The sequence below is a fragment of the Drosophila melanogaster genome, chromosome 3L (genome assembly GCF_000001215.4).
Source record: "Drosophila melanogaster chromosome 3L".
In the NCBI taxonomy this organism is placed as follows: Eukaryota; Metazoa; Arthropoda; class Insecta; order Diptera; family Drosophilidae; genus Drosophila; species Drosophila melanogaster.
Window position 1 is genome coordinate 16,038,261 of NT_037436.4, and position 22,872 is coordinate 16,061,132.

At 40.6% G+C, this 22,872-nt stretch overlaps 2 protein-coding genes, 1 long non-coding RNA gene and 1 other non-coding gene across 20 annotated transcripts in view; 3 read left to right on the forward strand and 1 right to left on the reverse strand.

The window, feature by feature from the left end:
• Positions 1–149: 149 nt before the first annotated feature.
• Diap1 (Death-associated inhibitor of apoptosis 1) lies at positions 150–12,774 on the reverse strand. 6 transcript variants are annotated; one of them, NM_001274988.1, is made up of 3 exons: positions 8,225–8,586; positions 4,526–4,811; positions 150–1,805 (listed from the first exon to the last, which is right to left on the reverse strand). In NM_001274988.1, the coding sequence occupies exon 3, from the start codon at positions 1,726–1,728 to the stop codon at positions 412–414; it is 1,317 nt and encodes a 438-aa protein (NP_001261917.1). In that variant the 5' UTR covers positions 1,729–1,805; positions 4,526–4,811; positions 8,225–8,586; the 3' UTR covers positions 150–411. The 6 variants fall into 6 exon arrangements, with proteins under 6 accessions (NP_001261917.1, NP_001261918.1, NP_730097.1 ...); NM_001274989.1 differs by lacking the exons at positions 4,526–4,811; positions 8,225–8,586 and adding an exon at positions 12,198–12,774; NM_168644.2 differs by lacking the exons at positions 4,526–4,811; positions 8,225–8,586 and adding an exon at positions 12,198–12,411.
• asRNA:CR45889 (antisense RNA:CR45889) lies at positions 4,135–4,708 on the forward strand. Its single transcript, NR_133247.1, has one exon.
• Positions 10,975–12,043, forward strand: lncRNA:CR43951 (long non-coding RNA:CR43951). The gene is made up of 2 exons (NR_073940.1): positions 10,975–11,249; positions 11,324–12,043. It is a non-coding gene; the product is annotated as a long non-coding RNA:CR43951 (long non-coding RNA).
• Positions 12,775–13,698: 924 nt separating the features above from the next.
• Positions 13,699–22,872, forward strand: part of Mbs (Myosin binding subunit) — a 30,068-nt gene continuing 20,894 nt past the window's right edge. For 5 of the 12 annotated variants that reach the window (NM_168647.3, NM_001104144.3, NM_001259858.2 and 2 more), the window contains exons 1-2: positions 13,699–13,890; positions 14,745–15,300. In NM_168647.3, the coding sequence (NP_730100.2) occupies positions 15,046–15,300 (255 nt within the window). In that variant the 5' untranslated portion in view covers positions 13,699–13,890; positions 14,745–15,045. Of the gene's footprint in view, positions 13,915–14,494; positions 15,301–22,872 lie in introns of all 12 variants that reach the window. The other 7 variants (NM_001259857.2, NM_001259855.2, NM_001104145.3 and 4 more) reach the window with 5 other exon arrangements.

Genomic DNA, 22,872 nt, shown 5'->3' on the forward strand with positions numbered 1-22,872 from the left:
CCATAGTAAGAGCTCTGCTCTTTAAAACAAAGAACTTATTGATAGCGCTATCTACGCTTATCTAAAAGTGGTTTTATTTTTATACCCTTTACTTGTAGAAACATAGACGCAGCGCCAAAAAAAAAACTGCCACGAGTGCCATGAGTTTTCGGTAATATATTAGTTTTATTATAAATAACGCATAGAAGTGCTGTACTAAACTAATATTACAATGTAGGCTTACGATAACTGGCAGGCTTTGTGATCTTCTAAAGTCCAACGGCCAGCTGCCGGGCATCCCCACAGCTGGCCGTTGCGATCGCCTGTTGAACCACGATTTTTTTCTACGCTTATAATTAACACATTCCGCCCACATTTTCTTTTTAGACATGTTTATTTTGAATTTGAGGACTTGGGTGCGCATTGGGGTTATTAAGAAAAATATACGCGCATCACATCGGTGAAGGGCTTCCGGCACAGCGGACACTTTGTCACAGAGGAGGCGCACTTGGCGCAGGCCACCACATGACCGCATGGCAGGAATGCCGTATTGTACTCGGCGCCGTAGCAGATCTTGCACAACTTTTCCTCGGGTATGGAGGTGGAGCCGCTGCTGTTTGTCGAGGGAGTAGCCACCGCTGTCGCCTCGACGATCTTGTTGAAGATGCGTGTGGCTGCCGTGGGAGCTACGGACGGAGCCACATCCCCCGAAACGGCCTCCTCCGATGAGAGTGATGTCTGCTGCTCTTCCTCTGAAGCCTGTGTGCTGGCCACCGCGACCCCTCCAATCGAAGAGCTCTCCTCCTTCTCCTCGGCCAGCACTGGTTTGGCGGCCACCGTATCGATATAGAGCTGACCCTTCATCAGCTTGACGAATCGGCACTGACTTAGCCAGAGAGCGTGCTGTTCCCAGGGCTCGTCGTTGTCGTTCCAATCCATGAGACCACCGCCGCAACTGAAGCAGCGGACGCGATCCCCAACGCCTGTATAGAAGAAACCCGCCTCGGCCAGCTGGTGGGGCTTCTGTTTCAGGTTCCTCGGCCAAGCCTCGAAGGTGCGCAGGCGTGCCGTCTCGATGGCGTATTCGGGATACTGGGGAAAATAATTGCCACTGGCGGCTGAAGGACGACACGTCTCCGGCTGGACATCGCCAGTGGCCTGTGTCGCCGTCGACGCATGGGTGGCGACCGTTACCCTCGGCTGCGGGGCTGCGGTTCCAGTTACACTGCCTGCCGCATTTACTGCATTCATGCCAATCGACTGAATTAGCTGCGACATGGGTATGACGCCTTCTGCGTAGGCATGCTCCCTCATCTCCAGCGTCGAGTCGTTGGCGCCGCAGATATCGTAGCTTATTGGCGGCAGGATGCGATCTAATGCTTCGGCATTGATCGGCACATTGTTGGTAGTGCGCCGGCGCAACAGTGGACAGTTGGGCGACCATCGCTGATGTTCCGGCACGGGCTGATCCTCCTGCTCCCAGCAACCGATTTCCACGCCGCAGAAAAAGCATTTAACTTTGTCGCCGGCGTGTGTGAAGTACATGCCGGTTTGGGCCAATTGGCGTTTATCCAGCCAGTCCAGCGGCCAGTCGGTGAAGGTCTTTAATCGCGTCTCCTCGCGGTTTAAATCGTTCATTCTGGTTTTGTTTATATTATTTTTGAATAGCTGGGTCGCGTTCGTGTTGTTATCCACCTGATCAAAAGCGATAGGTCCATAAGACGGAAGATCAGCTACAACAGATGCCATTTTGTGTTCTGGTTGTTAGCTCCTTTGTTTGCCTGACTCTTAATTTCTTCTCTGGCTCCTTTCCTCTGAAGTCGAAACTGAATAAAAAAGAGAGAATCCGTTAATATTTGTATACTGGTTCATGCTGCTTATAATGGTCAACTGTCACGGACTACAAATTCAAGCGTACTTTTATATCACAGATAAGGGGGGGTGTTTAACAAAGATTTCAGTCGTTAGTGGAGATATCAATACAGTAAAATAAATTCCTAAGTAACCTATACATTTTTGTGTGAATTACATAATTTCCTAAAACACGCCTATTTCCTTATTACAACAAGTAAATTAGAGGGCAGCACAATATACCTATCTTTTTTAAATAAAATTTCCATTAAAAATAATTCAACAAGTTTTCGTTATCGTTGATTTTATATTTAAATCGATCAGCCACATTTTGGTCTTATTTTTACCTTTTTTTCTGCAAAAAGGACCAAAATTTTCACAAACAAAGCTTCCAGACACTTTGTAGTACGACTTCTACGTCTTTCAGAGTGTGTATGTACAATGCAGGGAAAAACTGAAACGCAGTTCAAGAAACTGGGGATGCAGCATCAACGAACTTTAAGAGCCCTTATATGATGGAAAACATAGCGGTTGTCCTGCTCGCACTCGAGCTAAGGGTGGTTTTTCCCTTCGGGAAAAACTCCCGAGTTGCGACTACAAAAAAAAAAAAAAAACAAATATTCGTAGTGCCATCGAATACGCAATGTTACAACCGCTACTTTTTCCAGTGCGCAGAATCGCAGTGAGTATTAGTATCAAATCCTAATCCTATCCAAAACAGCACCACCAAAGGCAAAGCTAAGTGGGTGGTGGTGTTTCCTTTTTTTCTTAGAAAAGTTCGTGGCGCCAGCCAGACGTTGCTCGATAACGATACTCGACCTGACTCACCTGGTAAATATTTTCAATAATAATAGCAAGAACTTGAAGTAGATTGTTGCTGTGTTGGCAATTATAGTAATGACAGGAAAATCATATATGTACATGTATGCGTTTAAGAAATAGTTCAATATATCGATTACTGTTCAGTGCAAGTATGTATGTATATTTACGACGTAATTTTAGATCAGATATTGCCAATCGATATATTTTTAATTAGCGCAAAATTCGAAAAACAATAAATTACTTTATAAAGCTTCTGAAACCGTAAGAAACATATCGACTGCTGACTGGGAACCTAAACTGTATTCGCGGTGGTCTCTTTAAAGGAGATTGTACATTTACTCGCCTGAGCTTGTGCATGGGCCAAAAAAAAAGAAAAATTCAGCACGACCGCTGAGTTGGACTCCCGACTGTTCAAAGTCCATTTCAACCACAAACCAGCCAAACACGCCAAACAATTGCAACGGATCGGGCGGTGGAGGTTTAGGAGGACAGGGGGCCATCGGTGGGTTAGCTGGCAGTGCCATGCACTGTGGAGCACCACTGCGAGCTAGCCGACTGTGAGAAAGTTTTAATGGAATGCAGTCAAACTCTGGCGACGGCGCACTCGTCGACTCTGGCTGTAGTTGCACAGCTCCACAGCTCCACCACCATGGAGCCCGACTTGCAGCATAAAGCGCAGCATATAATGCATATTGGTAGCCTGGCGGTGCAAGCGAGACGGCCATATGGTGCAAAGACGAAACCATCAATGGGAAAAACAACTAACCACAGAGAAAACAGAGTGCAGCAGCAAGCGCAACACAAAAACAAGAAGATGGAAAAACAGTACACACACATACAGTGCAGCAAAAAAAAAAAAAACAAAAAAAAACAAAAGCAATTGTAATTTACAAATGCTGACTTCTGGACCTCGGTGTATACATACATACTTATTGAGGATGCTTCCAGATCGGGGGATGCTATATAAATGGGGGTCTGTTTCTCTGCAGAGATTGCGCTTTGTTTTGAAGTGGAGCAGCCGACAGCAGCAGACAGAAACGCACACGAAGAGCTTGAGATTGTAATTGCAATTTGTTGGCATTGCAATTCTGCAATACCTTGTAGCTTTAAAATCAAATATCTCGCACATTAGTACAGATAATTTCATAATACTTGAAAGATATTATGATAATATTTTAATTTACGCTTTTACAAAGTTTCATATTAAACCGAAGTGAAAATTGTTTTTGCGAGAGTATTCGAGTCTTCGGTCTTTAGTGCAGCTTATTATCATTATTGTTTGTTTTGCTTCTTCAGCCATTACAAAGTGCAATTACAGCTGCCTCTGCCGTCGTCTGCTATTTGTTATTGTGGAATGCCAAGCCCATTAACAATTGTAATGCAAACCGACTATTGGAATTTCACCGGGGCTATCAGGAAATTCCGTAAAAAGTTCAAGAGCCAGACAATTGCATATACTCAATTATACAGGTTACTACTACTTCATACACTTACCAGTGTCGATCAAAATACAAAAAACTCGATGAACTTTAAAATTGATATATTCCACAAAATTATTGTGCGGCAGACAAGGAACTACACTATTTATATATATATCGAGCAATGGATAAACCGTGAGCAGCGCCTTCACCCAACACCAACCGAAGACCGACTGAAGAGACAAGGCCTCCTGGGCGGCGCATGAATGGCATGGGAGCTCGATCCCAGAGACCAGAAGAAAATACCACTCCGCAGCAAAGAAAATCATAATCAAAGGCCAAAGCAAAAGGCTAGGCCCAGGAGGCAAGGCAAGGCAACAAACAGAAAACTCAAAAAAAAAAAAAAAACAAACGAACACGAAGACCAAACCAAAACCAAAACCAAACCAACGAACCTCCAATGGAATGCAGTCGGGCAAGTTTTCTACAAAACTCAGCCACAGAAAATCAAACTGGCTTGGAGTGCCATCGAGGTTGGAGCTGCCTTTCGAGTTTTCTGATTGGAATAAGCCCAGCCAAACCAACGCAAGCCAAGTCAGCCAGGCCAGGCCATTTCATTCCATTCCCAGTCGGTAAGTAAAGCTGGGGCCCAAGTGATTGGAGTTATGCTGCTGCTATCGTTGCAGTAAGTGAAGGTAACCGCAGAGGTCCGAAGCCGTGGAGAAGGTCTGCGTTCTGCAACTACAGACAAGGGCAAATTAATAGGCTTGCACGTAGTGTATACAGCCTACAAAGTTTGCGGAATTATGTATAAATTTATATATCTGTAGTATATATATATATATGAAATAGTTCTTAATACTACTATTTTTAATTAAACAACTTATCATCAGAGTAAGCGAAGTAAGGATTCGTTTGCTGCATACTTGAAAAATACCTTTTTATCTGAAAATTGATTGGTTCTAAAGTTTTTACCCCAGCTGTTTGAGCTCGACTGTGGGAAACTATTATAAACACTTTACCATTCTTTTAGTTCTTACTGTTGTTGTTGCCTTCCACAAAATAAAAAAAACGAGATTGGAATGCGGTGATACCAGATACTGTAGGGGCAACAACAACAACAGCAAGCTAGGGTTAAAAGGGGAGAAGCGGAGCGCATCGTGCTCACAACGTGAAGAAGAGGAAGATGATGATGCTAAAGAATCCGAAGTGAAAGAATCCGATGAGGAGGACGATGAAGAGGGAAGAGCGGAGCACACAGAAGGAGGATGCAGAAAAATAAATAAATGCAGCACAGGCAAGGAACATTCTTGCATGATCTCCAGCAAACTGTGTGTGTGTGTGTGTCTGTGTGTGCGTGAGTGCTGTGGCCTTCCAAGAAATGCAGCAACAACACAACGACAACGACCACGACCGCCGACGTCGATAATACGAGAAGAAAACAGAGATGGGATGCTGGCCAACAAAGGGCAATATTGTAATCATAATAAATGCGCCCCGATCCGAGCTGCTAAAGAATGCATTAAGATCGTCTCGTAGCCATATATCCCTCTCTCTCTCTCTCTCTCATTCCCATTGAACATTGATCGATTGTCGAAATAACTAACGGCGGCTTGGTTCAAAGTACCAGAACCGCCGACGCCGCCAGCGTTTTTCCTCGGAAAACCAAGGGAAAATTGTTCTCAAACCCAAAGAGTCAAGTCGTGTGCGAATGAGATGGCGAAGCATTTATCATCACAGCAGCATCTCTATGGGACTTGGAATGTGGGTACGATCTCATGGAAAAGAAGTGAGATGAAGATCAGGCGTGGTTAGTGGAGAGGGGAGGGAGGGGTGGGGGATGTCCCCTCGTTAGTGGATATAATGGTTGAAAGGTCGTTTTTCACGCGGTCCACGCTCAAAGGTCGTGGAGGCGACGCGATGATTCAGCTGGGCGAGCATCGAAAATTCCGGGAATTCCGAATTGTAATTATTCTCATCTTATGCCTGGTCTTTTCCGGGATTCTCTTTCAAGGGCCGCGGTGGACTGGTCCATTTCCATTCATGTGCTGATTGCCGTTGCGTCTGCTGGCGATAACAAATGGAACCCAGACGAACAAACAATAGATCCTATTCTGCTTTTCGAAAAAAATACTACTCCCAGCATTTGTCTACGTGAGAACTGTTTGTTGTGTCTTAAGCACCTTATCTATCGTTTTATTAACGAATTGTCTCGACTCCTCTCGAAATCCGTTTCGTGGGAGTGGGAAAAGGTGGGCACAGGGACCACCATCGATGATGTGTGGGTGCGGGGATAATGGAAGTTGAAGAAGTTTGCCCTGCGACGTCGCCATCGAAAAACAGGTCAAAACTTGAAATCCCTACAAGGAAACAACAGCTTGTTCAGGCTTTTTTAATAAGTTTCTTCGTTCGGTTAAAACACATTTATACCTTAAAGTATTAATACATTTTCTTAACATCAAAATGGAATAATAATAATAAAATCCTATGAGCAGTATTAAAAACTACGAGCATATAACACCAGTTTAGTACTGATACAACGGTTTCAAGAACATGATATTGCGATTGCTATGGTTACCATAAGTTCAGATAAGAGAAGTCCAGCTCTATTTACAAAAGTCGGACTTTATTGAGCTGTAAGCCGAAGCTCAGACTCAGCTCGAATTGAGCTACTGAGAGACTTTCTCTTTGTTCGGCGAAAAACGAACACATAAGTTGAAAGTAATGAAGCAAAAAAAAGAGTCACCAGTGTGCAAAAATGAATGCTCCTCAAACGCATTTCAGAGTCCGTTTCTATGGCAATGGTAATGTGTTGTCTTTCGACTTATTTTCTGTCCTTTTCTGCAGAGTGAAAAACACGCATGAGTGCACCACTTCCGTTGGCAGCGGATGTTCCACAAAGAAGCTAATGCTCCATAGTCCGGAATTGGTGGTGCCTCCGATGACGATGGTGGTGGTGGTGGGTTGGGCCGGATTATGAGTGTGTGCGTAAAAGAGGAAGTACGTTACACACATTGTAATCGTATATAGCAAATGGAGTACTGTATGTGTATGTGTATATACCCAGAAAACTGACGCGTCATCTGTTTATGCGAATGCACGGTAAAAAATACTGTTAAGAAATTATATTTTAAACTGTTGTTTTACTTGTTTTAGCAAACTACTCGTTTATAGGATTCACAATAATATAATAGCATTTTTCCTCTCGAAAACAATTAAATTTATTTAGAACATTATAAAGCTCTCTATTGATGGTAGGATGACACATAAAATGACCTTCGAATCCGCTAAACTGGTATATTTTGGATGCTATATGTATGTAGTCATCGCTTAATTTAAGCGTAGACGAATACTGTGTATTGCGTAGTCCCAACTTTGGGCGAATATATAAAATTATAGCATTGTATGGTACAATGACCGCCCCTTATTTTTCTCCATCCACATCATCCAATCCAATTGAGTATGTTGTTTTTAAAGCAGCATTGATGATCAAGGGGCAAGTGCGGGGTGCGGAATTTTGGATGAAACCACTCGATGTGAAAACAGGGTTACCATATGGCCAGAAAAGACGTGCAAACAAACGTGTGTCATTTTGAATTGTTGTTAACCATTACCGAAAAATTCGCCGAATTCACTGGGTAAACACAAGTTTGTAATTCCGTAAATAATTTAAAATGAAATAAGAGAGCGAGTATTCAGCAACTCTACGGTCGCCATCTTTTTATGCAAGCACAAAAAAACACAAAAGAAAACGAAGCACACCCGACGAAAAATAATAAAACGTTTTCGATTTAAAAGGAATTTAAATTTAAACCCCTTACTGGTAATTTACATTTATGTATGCAGAAGTATGTATACTGATGCAAAAGTATGTATACTCGTTTTATTAATAACAAATGGAAACGTAAATGCAGTTAAACCACATGTGACAACTTTGTCTTGTGGGCACTCGTATGATCGTGTGCGCCTGTGTGGTTTTTTTTTTACTGATATATAGTGTGTGTGTGAGTGTGCGAGTAAAGATACAAGCAAAGCAAACAAAATATATTTTAGCTGTTGCCTTTGCCTTCTGATGACACGTTTTCGTTAATTTGGGGTTATTTTTCGCTTGGGGTACACAAAATACCATACTAGATTATAAAACTGGGGCTCACCTTGACGGCTTTTCTCTTTTTCTTGAAAAACTCAAGTTTGCACTGGAAAATTTCCGTTGCGTTGAGATTTGACGATTTGTTAATCGTGTAAATAATGCGCTTTCACAATCACTATTGATTTTCCGTGAACACGAACGGAAAAACACAATAACACGTTTTCTGTTATCTCCTACGCTCTGTATTTGCTTTTGTTGTTGCTGCTGCTATATCGCCTACAATTACAAAGCCAACTATCACATTCAGTACCGTGGAATACTTTTTTTGTACTTTAAATGTATAAATTTAAATCGAGACAGCGCTCAAAGCGAGTTGTCCATTGTGTCTATACGGGCCGAGATTCGACATTCAACTGAAACGAAGCAACGAGACGAGCGCTGCCGAAGTCGATTTCGAATCCCTCGGCTTCACGCTAATTCTGTAAACATTTAAGGTTATTTTTTTCAGAACTGCCAACGAGAGAGGTAGACAGACACCCTCTCTCAGCTGCCTAGCTTTGGTGAGTGGAATGTTCAATGCAGTTGTTCATTCGGCCTTCCGCACTTTTAATTTTCTTGCTATTACTGAAACTTTATTTAGCCACTTTTAGTGAAGGCGGGGCCCATAAACGTTGTTTAGAATCAAACAGTCTGGCTTTTTATTGTGGGCAAGTTGAACAATTAATAAAAATGGACAAATGCAAGTGCATAATTTTGTTGTACTACGACTAGTATTAATACGTAAATCGTAATAGACGTACTACTGTTGCCTGTATGGCTATCCCTTTCGCACTCGCAGACACCGCAGCCAGGATCATTGATTTTTATCCTCCTGCAAGAGAGCGAAGAGCATGCGCCGCGCGCGTGTCAATGCACCGCATTTCCACCTCTCTCTCACTCTCTCTCACTCTGTCTGTCTGTCTCTCCTTCATTGTGGCGAGGAGGAAGGAGCAGCTGGAACTTTCACAAAGTCCACATATCAAAAAAGGTAGATTATTATGCCTTCGAATTCCGATCATTATTTTTTTAAACGAAAAAATGCTTTTAATGATACGGCTTGGCTGGCGGAGTGCCAGCTTTAAACAAATCGGCTATGCAAAAAGCTATGTATGGAAAAGAGCAAAACAAAAAACAAAATTAAGAGAACATCTCAAAGTGCAGGCTCTGTCCCGTACTCGGTCCCGTACTAGCCTGATTCAGGTTAAACCAAAGACACTAGAAGTGTCAATCTAATGATGATGAATTAATGATGAATCCGTCCTTATACCAAAAACTAAAGAACAAGATTTACAACTTCAATTGCAATGCCTTATTTTGAGTCAATTTCTTCTATGTCTTCTAAAATGTCAGCTTTTTGATTCGCTTTTAGGTTATAGAAAATAGGGTTCCCTGGGGCGGGGTTCTAATATATATATTTTGCACACAGTACAAGGCTGAGTAATTGCTACAGTAAATATTACGCAATTTTATGTACATAAGTTAGTATATGACATGATAAAATGGCTGATAAAAACTAATAAATGCGAAGAAACCACTAGGGATTCTTAAAGTATTTGTTGAATATATTTATATTATGAAATTTACAAACATATTTCTTGAATTGACGTTTTTGCCTCGAACAAAGTATTTGCAATGAACTATCAATAAGTAAAATATTTTTAAACGAAGTCCCAAGCTTTTCTGATTAAGCCCCTTTGAGTTATGAATATATATTTGGCAGGGGAAATGCCAACACGTTCTGATACTGTATAAACAAAGATTGCCAAGTTTGAATCATTTATGGAAAACAGCCCGGCTACAGTGCGCGACATGTGTATATGGCGTCCGCAAGCAAACGGGTTGAACTTTTCAAATTTTATAAATACACGCTGCTAAATTTACCACGAAAATGTCGCGACGCATTTGAGAAATTTGCCTATAAATGCGAAGTCTAGACGACTTTGACATGTTGCAAGTCGACACTGTTTGCAGGCGGTCTTCTGCTGTAAATTAAGCGAAAATGTGGCGTCTATACAAGCATTCTATTTGCGGATGCTGCCAGAGGCACTTCGGTTTTCATTTCATATTCAGCATCAAAAGATCACTCCGCTGACCACGCAGAGTTTGGGTCTCGAGTCGCCGGACAAGTTTTAGTTGAAAAATCCGCGGGCTTGGAGCTAAACGGCCTTGCAAGGCCTTTTAAAGTTGTTGCAACCGCCCTGTTCTTGTTGGTGCTGCTTTTAATGCACAGTTAAAATAGCCTACAGCGTTTTAACTTAATGTGTTGACAGCTGTTTAAGCTATTTCAAACAACTTGAGTCACTTTGTTGCTTTAATAATGAAACCATGCCAGCATTAACAAGTATGACTCAATAGGGATATACCTTAATTTTATCTATATATGCATGTATAATATTCATTTAAGATAAATATTAAGGAGCGTGTCAAAAGATTGCTGCAACTTTGTAATTCCTAAGTTCCTCATATTACATTTCAAAAGCTATACTCTACAGTTGATTCTGTTTATGTTATATTTTGTGGCTTTTTATTAACAGCCAACTGCAGCGGAGCTGAAAACCTGTTTGCCATTTTTGTATTCTCTTCATTCATTTGTGCGGCGATTGGCAAAAGGTGTCATAACAACGCGTTGGGCACGATTCGATTAGACTAGCCACTACCCATTGCTTATAACATGTGCTGCCTGTCGGTCCCTTTTCTAGCCACCATGTATTTACCTGCTCCATTCAGGGCCAAAAAAAAAGGAAGGAAAGAAAGCACCTGGATCGACAATTGTGGACGTGTGCCGGCAGCTGCAGCAACTAGGTAATAACCGATCAGAGGATCGCCGAAAGCGGAGCCAGCAACATCTGCTCCTGGGGCAAGGGTCCTCATCCTTATTGTGCACGCTTCCAGTGAAAGGATCGCGCGGCACATGACGACGCCAGCTGCCGTCGATCCTTTGTCAGGATATTTTCGGTGTGTGGATGTGTGGAACAATCCAATAATGAGCCTACCGAACTGAGGTGTCCCGCGGATCTTTTGCTGTCAAATGATGGAGCCTCAAAAAGGATGTATGTATATTGTATATTTAAGTTTATGGTGTAGTGGATAAATACTCAAAAATAATTTTATTCATCATTTTCAGGGGAACACCAAGTGAACTCATCAGTGAACTACTATTTGAAGTAAGGAATTTGAGAGGTTATGACATTACTCAAGTGACCTAATTTCCTGTGAAACCATCTAGTCACCGTTACTAGGTATAGATTAGACTTGCCAGTTGACAGTTGTTTTAAACAAATATCTCACGAATGAATGACGCAAAACAGAATGCAGCGAGGATATATGAATTTCGTTCTAGTAAAATAAGTGAGGTAAGCAACTGATGCTATAGGCAAAACCCCATCAATCATAGGAACCTACGCAGCGCTGTAAATGGAAATGACATTGAGCGGTAATTAGAAATTGGAAAATTCTAGCTAGTAAACGCGTTCCACGAATGGGTGGGTTTTGCAGCATGGGGGTGGTGTTGATTTCATCATGAATGAAATGCGATGCGAATGAGCTCAGCATCGGCGGAGATAAAAGGTACAATCTTAGTTAATATCCAGGCAGAAACATGTGCGACAGACAGATTTCATTCCAACCCATCCCTCAAAATGACAAGCTAGCACAAGAGCGAATAAGATAAGACGGGATCCTGACATATGCCTAAGTATGTATGTACATGTGTATCTCGGCCTCCAGATTGTTTTAGAAATCACTAGAAAACGCCAGAGAGCGGAGAGCGAGATAGGGAGAAAGGGGGAGAGAGAGAGAGTGAGAGAGGGAGGGATAATGGTCGTGTCCCTGTTTATGTGGGGGTAAGGACATGAATGAAAAAAGGCGTGTTGGAGAGAGAAAGGTAGACAGGCGGCGCCTATTTGTATGCAGCATAATTCAAGTATAGTAAAGTAAACCCATTTTGTTTTTTCTATAAACCGCGGGAAGATTGAACACACATATTTATATTTACTTACCAGAGACATTTTAAACAGTGATAACGTATCAGTTTATCATTGGTTTTTTTAATGCCTTTTTTCGGCCACCAAATCGTTAATTGTTTTCGTTCACCTCTTATCGCACCACGATAAGATTATAAAATCACTTAAAATAAGTTTTGCTGTATAAAATGTTTACACAACTGTGCTCACGTCGACTGGTGGGTTTGAATGCCGTGCAACGACTACGCCAAAGCTATGTGCCTATATAGCTCACTTTCCTATAGGTATTTGTTTTGTCGGTTCTGCGTTCTCGTTTTGTTTTGTTTTGCTTGGCTTTCTAGTGAGCGAGAGGGTGCTGGCGGGGGAAAGAGAGAGAACTAGCGGGGCGGAACGGTCGAAATAGTTTTTTGCCGCCCAAGCGATGCGCAATTATTTTTGGGGGTGGGATGTCCGCACTTTCGTTGGCTATTCCAGCTGTGCGTCTCTAAACTGGAATGTTTTTTTTAAAACTTTTTTAAGTTTAATTAATAACTATTTTGCAAGCTATTTATATTTCTGAATATATTAAAATTTCAAAAACAAACAACTGTCAGCACACGAAGTCGTAGTTTTAAATAAATGCTAAATGGGGTCACACTGTTCAAGGTGCTTGGCTCGCTGATGTATCGATACGCGCTAAAAAGATATCGATAAGATGCATCAGTGGGATCAAGTCTACGCTAGGCCGTCAGCAGCGTTTTCAACCAACATTTATCGAATAAAACGGTTTGGAAATCGAAACGGTAGTTCAGGTATAACACATATACAAAATTGAGCCACTTATAGAACAAGGGTCTGTTACCCGGTCCAGTAACACCGCGAAAACTGAGCTTATTTCGATTCATCAGAATTAGAGCCCCTAACATTTTGTCTTGATTTGACAAAAAAATTAGTGGAACAAACAGAAGAACCTTCGGCATACCGAGAACTCCCAGTAAAAACAAAATACTTTGATCAGTTTGGAAATTTATTTTAACATCAATTGTTTGTTGTTTCGGTTTAATAAACTTTCGAGAATTCTTAGTATCAAACCAGGAATAAATACAAACAATTGAGGGAAGCCACAATTAGAGAAGTTGACCAAAAACAGCATTTTTTGAGTTTGAAAGTAAATTGATTCTGTTGTATCCTCTTTTTCCTTTTTGTGTTTTATATAGATAAAATTAGAAACGGTATTAATATATTTAAAAAGTTGTTTGAAAATTGCATTGTATGTGTTTTTGAGGCACATCAAATATATCGATAGATATGGCCGCATCTATTTTTGAACTAAATGTAAAGAATTGGATGCAAAAAGAACGCATTTCTCCCGAATGGAGTAATAAGACGAACAATTACGAATACCCTAAAATAATATTGATAGTTTAATTAACATCGTTAAAAATATCGGTCCATAACAGCACTGCTAAGTGTTAACATAACTAAGACGCCATCTACAATTTTGTGAGCGGCGTTAGTGTGACCAGGCGAAAAGAGTGCTAAATATACCGCGCATTGCCCTCCGATTCACATCGTCAAAAAATTTTGGTCTGTGAACTTCGTGCGGATGAAATTCGATTTGAACGCCACCGAAAATATGCAAAATAAAGTGAAATACCAGTGCCTCGCGGACGAGGAGCGCTTCAGCGGAGAGTCCTGCAGCCATTAAAGCCCAGAGAGCACTGAAAGTTCTGGGAATTTCGCGGGAAAGGTGCGTTTTTCGCTTGGTCTTTCGGTGTGTGTGAAAAGTTTCTACTGCAATCCATTTTTCTCTACGTGCGTGTGCGGCATACGTGTGTATGTGTTGCGTCTGTGTGCGAGGCGAGTGAATGTGTGTGTGAGTGTGGAGTGGAATGTAAAATGTGGGGCGATGTAAAAATGCCTTTACATAAGTGCACTCGCATTTGCAAGGATTTTGTGCAATACCGCCATCCTGCCAAATTACATAAAATCATCGCATTTCAGTGCGTGAAAAAATACGCGGTTTCCATTTTTGTTCTATTTACTCGCGACGTCAGCGTCGCGGCTGTTGAATTTATGTCAAATTGGTAACACACACACATGCAGGCTCAGCCATTCGCGCTCTCCGTATGCAAGCCCTAACTGCATGAGTGTGTGTGAGCGGCAGAGAGAGAGAGAGAGCGCGAAAGGGAGAATGATAAACAAAGTGTAAAAAAAACAAGCGGCTGCTAAAATGCCCGCAAGTGTTTTTAATTGATATGAAAATGTGTTTGCTTAACACTATGTAGCCCAGCAGCTGGTGGCTCTAAATAAAGCATTTGCAAAATATTAATTTCTCCTATCGTATTTCTTAGTTTTTGCCCCATCCTCTTGTGTAATTTCCATTGAATGCAACAACAAAGGTGCGCGTTAAACAACAACAAATAGCATTGTTTTGCGGGAGAGCGAGTGTGAGAGAGAGAGAGCGTTCCTGATTGCGACATTGTGTGAGTGAGCGGAGAAGAAAACGCCAAGAAGTTGGCTGATAAAGCAAACGCACACGCACGCACGCACGCGCACACACACGCAAAGAAAATAGAAAAATCGTAAAATAATAATAATCAGCAAGCAGGAAAAGAAGAAGCAGCAGCAGCAGCAGTACAAACAGCAAAAGTGTAGTCGTGATCGAAAATCGAAAGTGTGAAGCATTTTCTATAAATAGTGCAAAATCAAAACCCAATTCCCATTGCAAACAAAAGCGCAATAAAGCAATTACGATAGAGCAATAGCGATACAACAGCGCTACATACAAAATCTACACACATCTGGAGCAGTCGAGCGATCTCACAGAGCGCGTGCTCTGCAGCAAGTAGCAGGATTATCTGAAGGAGCAGATCGTTCGTCTGGCCAAGAAGGATCTGCCAAGATGTCCTCGCTGGACGCACGCAACAACTCGGCGATGATGAAGCGCGCCGAGCAGCTGAAGCGCTGGGAGGAGTCGGACACAAACCGCGCCGCCCCCACCCCCCGGCACGAGCACGGCCGCAGGATCAAGTTCAGCTCCGGCTGTGTCTTCCTCGCCGCCTGCCTTTCCGGCGACAAGGACGAGGTCGTCCAGCTGCTCGACCAGGGCGCCGACATCAACACCGCCAACGTCGATGGACTCACCGCCCTGCACCAGGTAAGTCTGCCAGTAATCATCATTCTTTCACACTTAGGAATAGTCCTTATTGGGTGGTAGAAAATGTAACGTTTGAATGGTTATACTTTGCTCAACTAGTCAATTTGTAAATAAATTTAAATTAAAGAACATACAATAAAATAAAATATATTTTAAAGCTATCTTTAAAGATATAGTACACAGATAGAAAACATAAAACATTCGCTAGAAGAAAAGAAAAAGACAACAGTCTTTTAGTAGGTATTGATAATTCCCACTTAAGTAATCGTTTGCAAACAGACATTATTTTCTTGTTTGGGTAGAAGTGGCGAGTATTAGCAATTCTATCAAGGGTTGCATTTGCAGCAGGTGCAATTTCCAGTTAATTAAATGTGAATATTCACACTGCATCCCCTATCACCAGGGATTGATTTCCCACTTTAGAAGGCGGCTAGGCGTTGCGTCAGTCTGCTGCAACTGCGATCACGCGACTGGGCGAGGGGGTGGTGGGTGAATTGGGGGCGGGGTTGGGGTGGAACGGGCGCAGGGAGCTGCAGTTTCGACACTGTTGCGTTGCGTCCAACTGTGGTGCTGACGTGAATCGCACTGTGGGTCGAATTCCATGGGGTCATGGGATCAAATTATTAAAATGCTACAAGAATATCTAGCAGCAAACGAAAAGTATTACCTTATTGTTTCGTAAGGATTAACCATTTAATTTTTATGTATACTTCATTTAACTTAAGAGCGTTTAAAGTAAAACAACAAATTAAAATATAAAGAACAAATTACTAAATTGATTAATTTTACAAGATTTTCCATCGAAGAAGATAAAGAACACAGCATTATGACACATTGACGTTATTATTTAGGAATTTTTATAGGATATTCAATCAAGGTCAAGAATGATCCATCCTGTTTAGACCCACTGTGCAGCGCCGTTCGCTAGACGCTCGACCATTATTGTTGTTGGGTATTTCGTGCTCTTTCGCCGCCGCAACAATAATTCGAATTTCGAATATTAACAAATACAGCAAATACATGGCTAATGCAAGCCGACGATTTACAAGTCGAATGGCCAGAACGGCATAGCCAACAACAACAGCCACAAGCAAAAGGCAAACGGCCAAAAGCATTAAATAAGAAAAATACAAAATGTTCTATTTTTAAACACCCAAGAAAAACATACAAAACCCATACACACGAAAGCGCGTTTACATATTGAAAGCCCAAAGATTTTCGCAAAATCATTTTCAGTTTTCCTCCAATTTGCTTGACTCGATTTTGTGGCATGTCGAAGAATAGGAATTTAATGATACTTTGCCGGCACGAAAATGAAATAAAAAGCTTAAATTTTCCGTACCTATCATGGAAATTCGTTCTATTGTTATGCACATGATAATATTGTAGATTAAGACAAGGACTATTTAATTAATACAAAATAATAGGAAGAACAAATAAAGATTTGCGATTTGCGGTTTATCATTTGATAACTATTTAATGGAGAGTTTATTTAACCTTTAAAAAATAGTTAAAATAGTATCAAGAATACAGAAATATTTTGTGGTACTGTTTTAAAGTTATTTATTAGAATTAATTAATTCCCATGGAATTAATATACAAATTTCTTAGTCCACTCCCATCTTGCGCTCACTGTACTCTCAAATTTAATTTGGCATTAGCTATAATAGAACAACAAATTAAATCTGTTTCATCAACAAACCACAGTGTAATTTTGAAAATCAAATATAGAAAAGGCCAAAATGGTTTCCCCAAACAAATTCCCGAGTCAATTTGCAAGAGTGCCGCCTGTCCACACCCATCTTGCGCTCACTGTGCGCGCTCTGCTCCAATTCGATATAATTGATTCTAATTATGCTGCGCCAGCGAAGAGTCGTAGATTTTCACCGTTTAACCGCGATGGCGCACTTGTTAACCAGATGCTAATTTGCCGAGTGCGGAATGGGCGGCGGGAGGCGGGCGGGCATTGCGGGGAGGCTTCACTGTCTGCGAGTGCACTGTAATTACAGCAACAGCAACGGCTGCGACCGAGCAGCACAATAATAAATAATAATAACAATGGGAACAGTGCAAACGTTTTGAATTACCTGCCACATTGTTTGCGGTGCAAGTGCGGCCGCAACCTGCGGCTATTTGCTTCACTTGCCGCTGTCGTTTTTTGCTCGACCGCAAATCAGAATTTCGATTGCATTTATTAAAATAATTATCTTATCGCCTGCACTTACAAGTCCTCTAATAGTTGCAAAAGTCCGCCCTCGCCCTTTCTCAGTAGTCGCCTTCCTTTGCCCCATGCCGCATCAACTTCACATTCACATATGTATGTACGTATGTGCTTGCAACGTTTTGGGCCTTCCATTCATGAGCATTGACAACGATGGCACCACACCTGCACCTGCACCACATTTTCAATGGCATGCGACACGATGGCTGCGAACAGGATGGGCCACAGTGGTTTTAAGTCCCATGGAAATGGTTACAAAATGTAATCTCCTGCAGCAGGGTACTTATTTAAAAACAAAACGATACCGAAAAACAAGATTTTTAAATGCCATTGTTAAATGGCAATGAATTGGCATTGGTACAATGAAACCCAATGAAGTAATGACAGATAACGTTTTTTTTTTTATCATATATATTAAGTATTACTAATCATGTGATGAAGCATTATAAGTATTTATAAGCATAACTCATGCCAACGCATATGCAAATTATAGCCAAGAAATATTAAAACATAAAATACTGAAAATTCTCGCTAAATGAAAATGAAACATAACCTTTGAACTTAGTGATAAATACTTGTTATGCACGCGAATGAGATTGAAGTGTGTATTGCGTCAACATCAATGTTTGCTTGATAAATAAGTGGAGGGAATGAACTGCTAGGTCATGATAGAGCATAATCAGAGCTGAGAAACCTAATTCTAAAATATATTAAATATTTAAAGAACACCAGTTCCACTGTTTACAGTCGCCACCTTGGTCTTTATATGAATGATGTTGACTGATGGAGAGGTAGATAGGAAAGCGAGGATGGGGAGGATGGGAAGGAGGAGGCTGTTGCAAGTGACCGTGTATCCATGCCGCTGGCTGACTTTGATTTTTCATGTGGCCTACAAGCGGTCTGCGTGCATTGACGTTCAAACTCGCTGGGGGACAAGTGGGAAATTATCAAAGAAATGGCAATAAATTACGGCTGTTTACAAGCGTTCCGACTCAGATATCTACGTTTAAATGCAGTTCAAGGATAATGTGGCGCTTTTTGCTCGAAATATATTTTATAGAATTGTATTTCAAGGTGCACACCGTTTCACATGAATTAGATGTGTGTGTGTGGTAAAATTAGAACTTTTGGAAATACGTGGGCTTTTCCGCAATATTTATAGTTTTTGTTGTAGTGCGTTTCTTATAATCAAATGAATCATTTTGTAGCTTTGAGATGAAACTATCACGGTTCGTTCCAAAACAGAATTTATTAGTTTGTTACTGTAGGAACATAGAAATATCAAATCGAGAAACTTTATTATTTGATGCTTCTTTAATCATCTTCTTTTGTGAACAAAAATCATTTAAATGAAAATATCATTTTGCCTAATTTACCCATCTGTATAAACTCTTTCAAACATCCAATCAGGTTTTGGTCCCCTGAGTGCGAATCTGTGTTTCTTCATTAATCAGCCTCTATCAATGATTTGCTCAAATTAAGAAATTGATTTATATACATACATTTCTGCCAATTAGCAATTGATATATTTCGATTTTTATAGGATGGGGAGGGGGACCAGGGGCTGGCCAACTGGCGCCGCATAAATTAAGAAATTATTCTGTCAAGACTTTTGTTAAATTGAGCTATAGTCAGAGCTGAGTGCATAATAATCGTAACAATTGTCGATCCGCTGGCATGACGATCGTGATTGCGGATGGGTGACGAGTCCTGATCGAATCGAATCGAATCTAATCGAATCGAATCGAATCTGTGTGTTTGGGGAGTTGGGAAAAGCTGCGTGAGTTTTCCCAAATCCAAAATGAAAAACACACGCTACACTACATGGTAGCAGCGCTGGTAGATTTGTTGCTGTCGGCTAACGCGCTTTATTGACGTGTTTTCTAACCTTGGCCCGGTTCTCGACGGACTGACGGGACGGACAGCTGTTGAAACGCACAAGCTACAGACTACAGACGCACAGATTCACAGATACAACAAATGGAATATCCTCAAGAATGATCTGTCTGGATGTATCTGTTTGGGCTTTGGTTGTTGTATATAAATGGATGCGGTCGCTACACTTGATTTGATTTATTTCTCGTTTCGTGCTTTACACCCAAAATAACAAAACGAATGCGAATGATCAAAATGAAAATTCGCTCTATGCCAGATACAATTTGATGTGATGTCTGCAGTCCGTAGTCCGCAACTCGCATTTGTATCTGTATCTGTATCTGTATCTGCTGCCAGTATGTGCGATGTGTGTGCGTTGCATAATACCATTTCTAGCCATAGCCAGACGCGAAATGTATGCCATTAAAAATGCTTCGTTTTACAACCGAGTTTCCTTCGTCTTAGGCGGCCTAACCAATCTTTTATTTTCCATCATTTCTTGTTGCCAATTCTGCCGCTGCCCGATTATTATAATTATAATTATTATAATTATTATGTACATTTAGCTCGCACGCGCCACACACACCAAAGATTTGAAATCTGCTGTTTTATGGATAAAGCAACCGAAACCAGCGGGAACTATACGAAAAAATACGATAATTTTTGCCAACCCATGACGACATGAGTTTAGAAATAGTTCGGCGGAAAAAATATGTTCAATTCTGTACGTGTTTAATGAAATTATTGTTGTATTTTTTGTTCTTGGAAAATATTGTTGAAATTGTAGTAACTTTTAAACATTTGCCAGCAGGAAATGTTTTCAATATCCATGATAGTTCTTGGAATTTCTATTGCACCTTTACGATTTCTCGTGTATTTTAGAACCATATATTTTTTTTATCAACTACAACTTCGTAGAATCGAAAACTGCACAGGTGAAAGTTTTAGACTGTGGAAATAGTGATTACAATATCAGCTTATTCACACTTCAAATCTTGGGTAAATAAACATTGAAAGATAAGATTTTATTTTAAAAAGCTTAGTGCAAGCAAAAGCTTGGTCAAATTTATTTCTAAGAACATCGATTACATTTTACATAAGACTTAATAATACCCATTTGTGTTTCTAATGTTATAATTACAATGTAATTCCGCAAGAAGACCATAAATCTTTGGAATCATAAGGAAATTGTCTAGATTCTTGTTTCCGTTCGGATTTTCTTTCGGCTTGTTTATTTTTCACTGTGGAATAGCTTGTGTTCATGATTTTTCACACTTCTCTCTTTAGTCCAGCCAGATGTCTGGCCGCACCTGGTGGACTAGTCGAAAGAAATTAGAAATAAAAATATATTCAAAGTCGGAAACAATTTGCATTTGCTGACCAAGAGCAACTACTCAAACGGCGCCATATAAATCGTTATACAATTTGGCAAAAATATGCCAAGCATTTTTAGTGGCAAAATGCTATTGACCTACATGAGATACATGTTCCCCAAGAGAAAATAAGCGAAATAGATACGATCGAAATGTTTAAAAAGGCTCTGCAATATGTTAGAATATTTCACACAGAGCAAATGCCTCAAAATCGGCGGGATATAGGCACGTCTAGGTACATATACATATGTGTATATTTTCTATATATATGCATATATATCATATGGTTTATGTATCTTCTTTGCACTTTTATCTTGTGGCGCTAATCCAAATTTGTAATTTATTGAACTCAAGCGGTTGGCTCGCCTGTTTTGGCATTTCAATTATAATATATATGCATATTTGCTCGTTTTAACGAATAATTGTATACTAGGGCGGCAGGTCATTGAGTGCCCAGGAATGTTTCTTAAAACGTATTTTAAAATACAATGAATTTTTGAAATAGCGACTTTAAACAAGGAGAATGAAATGTACCCACATAACACGGGAAATTATGAAAATGAAAGATGTATATAATTATAGCAAACTGTTTTCTTTTACTTTTATCATAAGTTCGATGTAATTATTTCATAAATATGTGGTTTGGGAAAGGTGTTTCTTGATTAAGCAGTTGAACAAACAACCAAACCCAAATTTCAAAGGATTATCCACCTAAGGAACGATTCATTAGTTGAACAACTTGGCTTTGCTTGAACTTATGGTAAAGGTTTTCTTTCCAAAGCTCATCTGTATTGTAATCAGTTATGACTTGAATATTTAATAGCCTGCGCTAGTAAAGCTAAAATCCTTCAGATCTAACTCTGAAGTAGTGTTTAACGTGAAACTCTCCTGCCTGCCTTCTTCATCAAGGGAATTATTCAGGCTATTGAGTTATAAGCCAGAATTATGTGCATTGATGGTTAACAAAAGCCAAATGGGCCAAATGGAGCTTGGCGCCTGGCAAACTGCCGCGTAATGAGCCACGTTAAGCTGGCGGCCCAGAGTCTGAAAGCCGTCTCAACAAGTCGCTGTTGGCTGCTAGCTGCTGGCTGCTGGCCTACGCGGCGTATACGTAATGCGGCGAGGTGAATAACATTTGGCGTGCAACGGCTGAAAATGCCGCTCAATGGCGTGCCAAAACAAAAGGCTAAACTTAGCATGCATTTGTTTTTTTTTTACTTTCTGCTTTTCGCGTTTTTCACCGCTTTTTCGGTTTGGCCATGCAAATGGAATGGAAATAGCGTAGAATCCGTTGCTCTGCTGACATTAAAGGCCCAAAAGTCTGGCGAATCGAGGGAATTTCGCTGATGGAGTAGCTGGTGTCAAAAATGTTTGCATACCACAGAAAATGCCATTGGACATTGTCGTCAAGTTGATTTGCGGATGGTCACGCGTGGGCGTTGTCTTTTCGCAAAACCTCTTTTTCCTGCCGCTCAGTTTATTATCAAAATTGTTCATAATTAATTAATTGGCTGCGTTCCAGATTTACAAATTGTTTGGGCCCACCCGCCGTCGTTTCGCTCACTCTTTCTAGCCTTCTTCAGAGAATTTTTTTTTTATGCGTTTTACTGCGAAATGGAAATGGCTTTTGGATTTTAAAAGCAACGGCAAAGAAGTCACTTTGAAGCTCGGTCAGTAAAAAAAACTGAATTAACATATGTATGCGTTGGAAGGGGACGGGAAAAAGAAGAGAACGATAGAGAGACACTGGCGAGAATCGGTCATTTGATTTGTATAATGCCCCACTACTCCTCAAACGGGCTCTGTTATCAAATGCGAAAGGGGAGGGTGGGGGCAATACACTGGGAAATATGAAATGGAGCATTTAATATCTGAAAAACTTTAGCATTGAAAGTAATTTTCGTTCTTTATTAACGAATATTAATCACAAAATAATAATTAACTTAAAAAAGTCATTGAAGTTTAAAAAACCCTTTATTAATGGTTTATAAATTATTTGTGCTCATATATGGCAACTGTAAGTACCAGCTATGAAGAACAAATTGAATTTTCTGAGTTAACTGTAGCGATTGTGTTCTGTCGATAAGCAAAATATGTTAATAG

Bases quoted from the DNA above. Each gene is read 5' to 3' on its own strand.
- Diap1 (NM_001274989.1), bottom strand. From the start codon at position 1,728: ATGGCATCTGTTGTAGCTGATCTTCCGTCTTATGGACCTATCGCTTTT.